The sequence below is a fragment of the Nicotiana tabacum genome, chromosome 12 (genome assembly GCF_000715075.1).
Source record: "Nicotiana tabacum cultivar K326 chromosome 12, ASM71507v2, whole genome shotgun sequence".
NCBI lineage: Eukaryota > Viridiplantae > Streptophyta > Magnoliopsida > Solanales > Solanaceae > Nicotiana > Nicotiana tabacum.
Window position 1 is genome coordinate 5,165,213 of NC_134091.1, and position 7,273 is coordinate 5,172,485.

At 35.3% G+C, this 7,273-nt stretch overlaps 2 protein-coding genes across 2 annotated transcripts; both read right to left on the bottom strand.

Annotated features, from left to right (window-relative positions):
• Positions 1-2,894: 2,894 nt before the first annotated feature.
• LOC142166985 (uncharacterized) lies at positions 2,895-3,942 on the bottom strand. The gene is made up of 2 exons (XM_075227132.1): positions 3,279-3,942; positions 2,895-3,190 (listed from the first exon to the last, which is right to left on the bottom strand). Exons 1-2 carry the CDS (start codon positions 3,940-3,942, stop codon positions 2,895-2,897), a joined length of 960 nt encoding a protein of 319 aa, XP_075083233.1.
• Positions 3,939-6,007, bottom strand: LOC142166986 (uncharacterized). The gene is made up of 3 exons (XM_075227133.1): positions 5,349-6,007; positions 4,497-4,997; positions 3,939-4,290 (listed from the first exon to the last, which is right to left on the bottom strand). The coding sequence occupies exons 1-3, from the start codon at positions 6,005-6,007 to the stop codon at positions 3,939-3,941; spliced, it is 1,512 nt and encodes a 503-aa protein (XP_075083234.1).
• Between the last annotated feature and the right edge of the window lie 1,266 nt (positions 6,008-7,273).

Genomic DNA, 7,273 nt, shown 5'->3' on the forward strand with positions numbered 1-7,273 from the left:
ACTCAACTACCCTTGCGGAAGTGTATCCATATAGACACATGGAGACATACAGATGCAAAATACTGAAATATTAAAATAGTAAACAAGTACAGTATGAGCAGCCTCAAACTCATGAAATACAATTGATAACTAATATATACAGGGAATTGGAATTTGTAGAGCGCTACCAAAAAAAGGGGCGCGAGGAAGAATATTAGTCAATCATAAAGCGTAACTAAAATTGTTTCATATCATTGACATAAAGTCAGCATCTCTCTTTGAACTAAAGAATGTGTAGTTGAACTGCCCATTCTCAGATGTAGATCTCATGCAGCAAAAGTAAAGAGAATCCACTGTATTGCATCGCAAAATATGTAAAGTAATTATATATGTCTAAAACGTTTAAATGAGAGAAGAAACTGAGTCGGGAAACTTTTTGTGACCACCCCAGAAATTCTAAAAGTTTTAGCTACTTCTGTTATGAGGTCAAGCTGAAGCTGCCACCACTTTTAGCTACCTTTCTTATGACGCCACCATCTCAAACTTCCACCAGCTATTTTCTCTTTTCTTCTACTTGTCAATTGGAATTTAGGGGGCAAAGGATAACTAAATGCACAGGTTCTTGAGAACATGAAAATTTGGACAAAACGATGGAAGAATAATAGGATAACCAAAGTTGTTTGTGAAACCTTGTTACTGCTCGAAACAACTTTGAATGCGATTGACGATATTTCGTTCTTAGTCTCACTAATAGTCCAATAGTAATGCTAGAGAAAGCAAGTTAATAGTTCCCTATGGACGACACCAAATAGACATGTTACGAAGTGTGGTTCGTATTCCATGCGGGTAGAAAGTTAAAAAATCTCTTGGTAAACAGAAAAATTAAAATGATGTATATATTAGTTAACTGAGAATCGGTATTATATGGAAAATGCGTAGTCTAGCAGTCAAAAGGTTTGCAACAAGGTAGTAAATAAAATGAACTTCAAAGGATTGCAAATTAGCAGGGTGAATAATAACTTGTATACAATGTATGACTACCAAAGGACATTGACATATTAGTTACTCGTATTATTATTAGCCAACTACGTAAAACGTTTCAAGGACAATATCATGATTTCAATAATATGTCAATTATGAAAGTCTAAGTTTACTACGTTAGAGAAAACGTCTATATTTAATCCTTCAGCTTACTAAATAAAAGCATACCTGATCAGTTAACACAAGGAAAACAATATGGTTTTAATAATCTGTCAATCGTGGAAGGGTAAGTATGAAATGCCACTCCTACAGTTGAAGGAAAGGTCTAAAGTTCTAACTTAACGAATGAAAATCAATCGAAAAGAGTCTTTCACGTAAGAGAGCACTTTAAATTAAAGGAAACATATTCCTATGTCTATGCCCAGGTATGTGTGAAACGTAATATTTAATTGGCATTATGCAAGTAATTTGGGAGCTGAAGTACTTCAATGAGCTGTTTCTGGTATTATTAGCATTGTGGGTATGTGTTCAACAAATACATGATCTATCAGATGTCTAGCAATTAAGAATGCTTCCATTTACTCTATTGTTTGAAATAGTATATGTAATCTGAGTTTAACGTGATTTTATGTTGTTTATTGTAATGCATTATTTGGATTTTCAAAAGGCTTCCTAAGACACAAATAGCATCTTCCTAGAATTTATGAAGATTTATATTACTTTTTGTAACGTAACAGATCTCATAATGATATCTCGGAAGATAAATTTGAAGCTAAAAATAATTAGAGGTACGTAATGACAAGCTTATCATCTTGACTAATTTATAGACACCTGTTTTATCAGAGTGTGGCCTTTGAGAAAGAACATTTAATGAATGAAATAATTACCATCAAATTGGTCATGCCTTCTGAATTCTTGCCCTTTAATTTCTTAAGATGTAAGAAGTTCAAGCAAATTTCAAATGCGACGACTGCAAAGTGTACTGCAAATATATCCTTCTGGACAAATAAAGTACTATAAAGGCACAAATATGTAATCCAAAGAAGAAATTCCAAAGTTTGGTACCACAATTTTTATCTGAAAAACTTATATCAGACAAACATGAATGGTAAATGTGGAATATCTACTTTCATAGAGCACCTCAAACATTTAGTTCCTCAGATAGCAAGTGTGACAGAAACGATTAAACTTGTGGTTACCTAAGTAGATGGATCTGTTTCTTTTCTTTCAATTAAAGAATACTGGCGATTGCAATTATATTTCAACCAGTAGAATAAGAAGTGACATGGTAGTTAGAAGATTACTCTTTCATCTCGGACAACAGCAATCTGGAATCGCGACTTTCCATCTTTATTTTGCCTTGGTCGCGGTTTCTCAATGAGTTGTACCTTTGATGTCCACTCTTTTGTTTGTGGAGTAATCCTATCAATGGTTAATCTGTGCTCCATGTATTATGTAGACTCTACATTGGGGGGAAAAAAGACATCATCAGTATATACCGAAAGATAAAAAAACATGTACACAGATAATAAGATGGATGACCTGATTAGACAGATTAAATTTTTCCATTTAATTAATTATATGCAGTGACAATTAGCACACGAACTCTGCATTATTAGTTAAAAAGATCAGTCATGGCTAATTAGCTTGCCCCTGCATACCTAATGATTTTGTAGAATCTAACGAATTATTTTTCTTGGTACTACATTTTCATGCAAAAATACCTCTCTACGATCATCTAAGCGAATGCTACAGCCTCCTATTGATTCATCTTTGTTGGATCAGTCATGTGCGCATAGAGCACCAGCTGTAGTTTTCAACGCTTGAGCGAATACAAGCTGATTGCTACCGACCAGATTGCACATCATAAGTATCCTTCGTCAGCTATTTCATTTTTTTTAGTTAGGATACTATCTGTTCTTGGCGGAATATTCCTATAAAGTAGCTTTTTGGATGATTTCTTTGTAAACAATGTTATCTGTGTAGTGATCGTCCGCACTACCTGGTATAGTCGGTCGGATTAGCACTTTCACGCAGTTCGAACTCTTTGCTCTGGACAAAGCCACATAAAGTTGACCGTGCGAAAACACAGGTTCTCGCAAATAAACTCCAACAAAATCTAATGTCTGACCTTGCGCTTTATTTATAGTCATTACAAAGTAAAGTCTTACAGGAAATTGTGTCCTATTAAACGGAATAGGCATTATCTTGGGATGATAATAGTAGTATTCTGGGGATAAACACATGTATATTCTTAAAGTGACCAACTGAAATATTGGCGCTAATAACATGCGATTTAAAATCACAACAAGTCAAACGTGTTCCATTGCATAAACCATCACACAGATTTAAATTGCATAAGAATATAATTGGACAATTTTGTTTCAATGTCAATTTGTAAGGAGGCAGACCAGGTGGATTTAAACTGTGCAACAGATCCTCAAATTGTGATTGATCATGGTGTTCAGTAGTTTCATCAATACCAATAAAAGTTTTTGATTCTTCTGGGAAACGAGCAACAAACATGTCGTTGATATCATCGACGAAATCATTCTTAGTTGTTAAGATAATGCGAGAACTTGTGTAGCATGAGGAGGAAAAAAATATATGCACGTCTGGATAAATTATCGCGAATAATTTATCTAAAGATTCCTTTTCGGTTGTATAAAGAATGATCAAAGAAGTTGGAATTTCAATCTTGTTTGTTGAGTTTACTTTTTCTTCTCTGTTTCCTATTCGCAACAAATAATTACAGAATGAAGGATCATCTTTCGCTCTCATATTTTCGAATAGCCGCAGCCTTTCAAGTTCTTCCCAAATATGAGAATATAGTAAACTTTCATTAATGAAATCTTCCTTTTTTCCGTTCCGAACTACCGACAATGTCTGCCTGAAGTCACCTCCAAGAACTATAACTTTTCCACCAAATAGAATCGTTGAATCCATTAAGTCCTTCAAAAGTAAATCAAGCAGTTCAATCATTTTTTTTCCGCCATAGATACTTCATCCCATATAATTAATTTTGCATCCTGAATCAAACAGGCAAGTGAGCTTTGTTTGCTGATGTTGTAGCTCACATTGTCGTAAGTATTTATTGGTATTTTAAAACGTGAATGTGCAATTCGTCCACTAGGGAGTATAGATGCAGCTACACCGGAAGTGGCAGTTGCCAATGCTATATACCCTTTATATCGTACAGTTGCCAACAATACACGATATAAAAAGGTTTTCCCTGTTCCTCCAGGTCCGTCAATGAAGAATGCCCCAGCTTTGTTTGAAAAAATTCTCTCTGTAATTATATTGTATGCTTTAAGTTGATCTATATTCAACCTTTAGTGTAATAGTATATCCTCATTAGTAACCGTGATGGTCCTTTCAAAGAGGACCTCATTTGCCTCTTTTGCCGCTACTGAAGGCCTTATTTTTTCAGGAATGAGTTGGTATTCATTCATGTCACTACCCATAAAGTGTAATATGACTTTAATATGGTTCAAAACTTGGTATCAAATATTTTTTTGTTAATATTGGATACCAACGTATAATCCTCAGACATATGCTCTTCAAATTGTTCCCAGAGTTGTCTTGGATTCGTAGGATTACAGTAAATCAGTAATGTAGCAAATAAACGTCTCAAACTGTATGGCATCTGGTAACTTGCTGCTTCTGACATGCATTCAAGCAAACTATTGTCACTTTGTAATCCCACTGATTCTCTAAAGGTGCTGCAACGTTCTCCATTAACAGTTAGTAAATCCTTATATGATTTTGGTCCTCTAATATTCATTAATAGCATTCTAAGATAATATCGCTCACCTTCCGTTGGATGACATGTTACAACACGACCAATAACATGTCGTTGTTTCCGAGGTGTCCACATCTTCTCTGTTGAAGACCAAACAAAATGTTCAGGGAATTCCTGGTATAATAGATTGAGCTCCATAGCCTCAACGTTTGTTCTATTCATTTCGAAAAATTGTGTTAACATTGTCTGCTTAATCAGCGGATTATTTACAAGTGTATCTACATTTGCGCTGCTTCTGAATGAAACAAATTGTTTCCCCTTAAGATGAAGTTGAAGAGGGCATACGGTCGGTAACATTTCACTAATCTAGAAACCATACAAGCGCCACATAGCCTCGGGAGGCGACACCAATTTAGCAGACTAATATTCCTTTATTTCATCTATTTCTGCGTTTGTGTCGTTATTATGTACCGAAAATGCAATCTTGTCATGTCCTTTACATATATACTTATAAAGATACTTAACGACTTTAATATCAGAGCATATTTCAATATTCAGGTGGCGGCCAAATTTGCCTAGTAAAAAAGGATTATATGGAACAACCCATGAGTTATCCAAGTATTGTTCTCTTATTTTTACCACCAACCTTGTATTGCGTCTTCTATAAATTGGGTAAGATTCTATTCCTTTTGATGTCTGGTCCGCAAAACCTTTTGGATACTTGAATTTACAGTAACCTTTCTTCTTTATACAAGAATTTGTTGGGTTTAGATTACCACATGGATCATGCATCATGTGTTTAAGAACAAGCGAATGTAAATCTGGTTCTGCATTCTCATCAGGTATTTCAGCACTAATAATATTATCGTAAGCCTCTGGAGTAAGTATTTTGTATTCATTAGTTAATATTATAAGAAAATGAGCATGTGGTAAACCTCGCTTTTGGAACTTTATAGTGTACATAAAAGCTGCTACCTTTCCAAAGATATTTCGCTTTAGTATATCCTTTTCGAATTCTTCTATTTTCTCTCTAAATACTCGGCTGATCAAATCATGCCTATTATGTGACTCATCAGTTGGAATTAAATGTTCCTTTATCTCCGTCCAAGAGGGATTACATGTCATAGTTATAAATAAATCAGGTTTACCGAAATGTTGCACGGGTGCAATAGCATCCATGAACCGTTGTCTCATATCCCGAGGCCCTCCAATAAAGGAGCTTGGAAGGAAATTTTGTTTCCCTATAATATAAGCATCACGTTCACCCAATCGCAAGATGTCAAGAAGTCCTTCTAGCATAGCCATCCTAAATAAATCTTGATTGAACGCTGCGAAATCCAACCTTTGTGTTTCAAGTTTAATGTATTCATCAACTGATTACTGCTGAAATATTCTTCCAGTATGCAATATTTCATCTTCATCATCATTTCTCATTTGTAATTTGTAACAATAATACTCACGAACAGAAACAATATCTCTTCGTCGTTGTCCCTTTTTAAGAATTTCAGCTTCCATTTCAAGATATCCGTCAAGTGACGTAACATTTCTTATACTTGGTACCTCTTCGTGATGCGTAGTTCTTAAGTACGTAGGACAATTTACCGGGAGCTTACCACAATGCCAGCCACTTTGCCCTAGCGGAAATAATAGCGGATATTGCAATGCATCATAACAGCCATAATAGTAATTCACTATTTGTGTTCGATCAGTGCGAGGGTAAATTTGAATATGTGGTGCATTCAAGGCTACACCATCATTTTCCTCGGTCCATATTGCTGCAATTTTAGATGAAGTCAGCAAATTATATACTCTCTGGTCCAAATTTAAGTCGCATTTGAGGGCTATGTGGAAATCTTGAAGGTTCGATACATGTACCAAAGATCGTAAAAACACAGAATATGGGTTTATTGATAATATATCCATCAATTCTTTCACTACTGATTCGTGAATTTTGTCGGAACATGCCATCCTATGTGCTAGCTCATTGGAATTATCATAAAAGTATAACTGTATATTTCTTGGTTTGTCATCTGTAGGGTGCAAATTATTTATCCAATGGTACATCTTCCCTTGAACTCTAAATGTGTGGATACCAAAGTTTCTCTTTGCTAAATCTTTGTCATACTTTACACCAAGTGAGGTGAACGCAAAAAGATTATTATACGTTCTAATGTATGTTCGGAAGTGTTTAGACTCCACATTGTTTCCAAGAAATAAATTTCACAGCTTGGTAGGCATTTGATGAGAAGTTAACTTTATTGCTCCACTACCACAACAAAATGCATGCGGTTCATATTCAAATCTCTTTGCTGCGCAAAATTTGCAGATTGGAATTTTTTTCAGCGGAACATAGTTTGAACGCAACCGACCGGTAATTGGAGCAAACTTTGTAGTTGGTGCACGACCTATATGTTGGAAATAGACGGTTAAAATTAAGGTGAACGAAAGGAAACAATTATTATTTCAGCAGATAGAAAACCAAACGAACCTCTACATGTAACTATTTCGGAGTCTTTGTTACGTAGCTCACCGGGTGCTACTGACGTTGAACCTAAGACCAAGTTAGGTGGT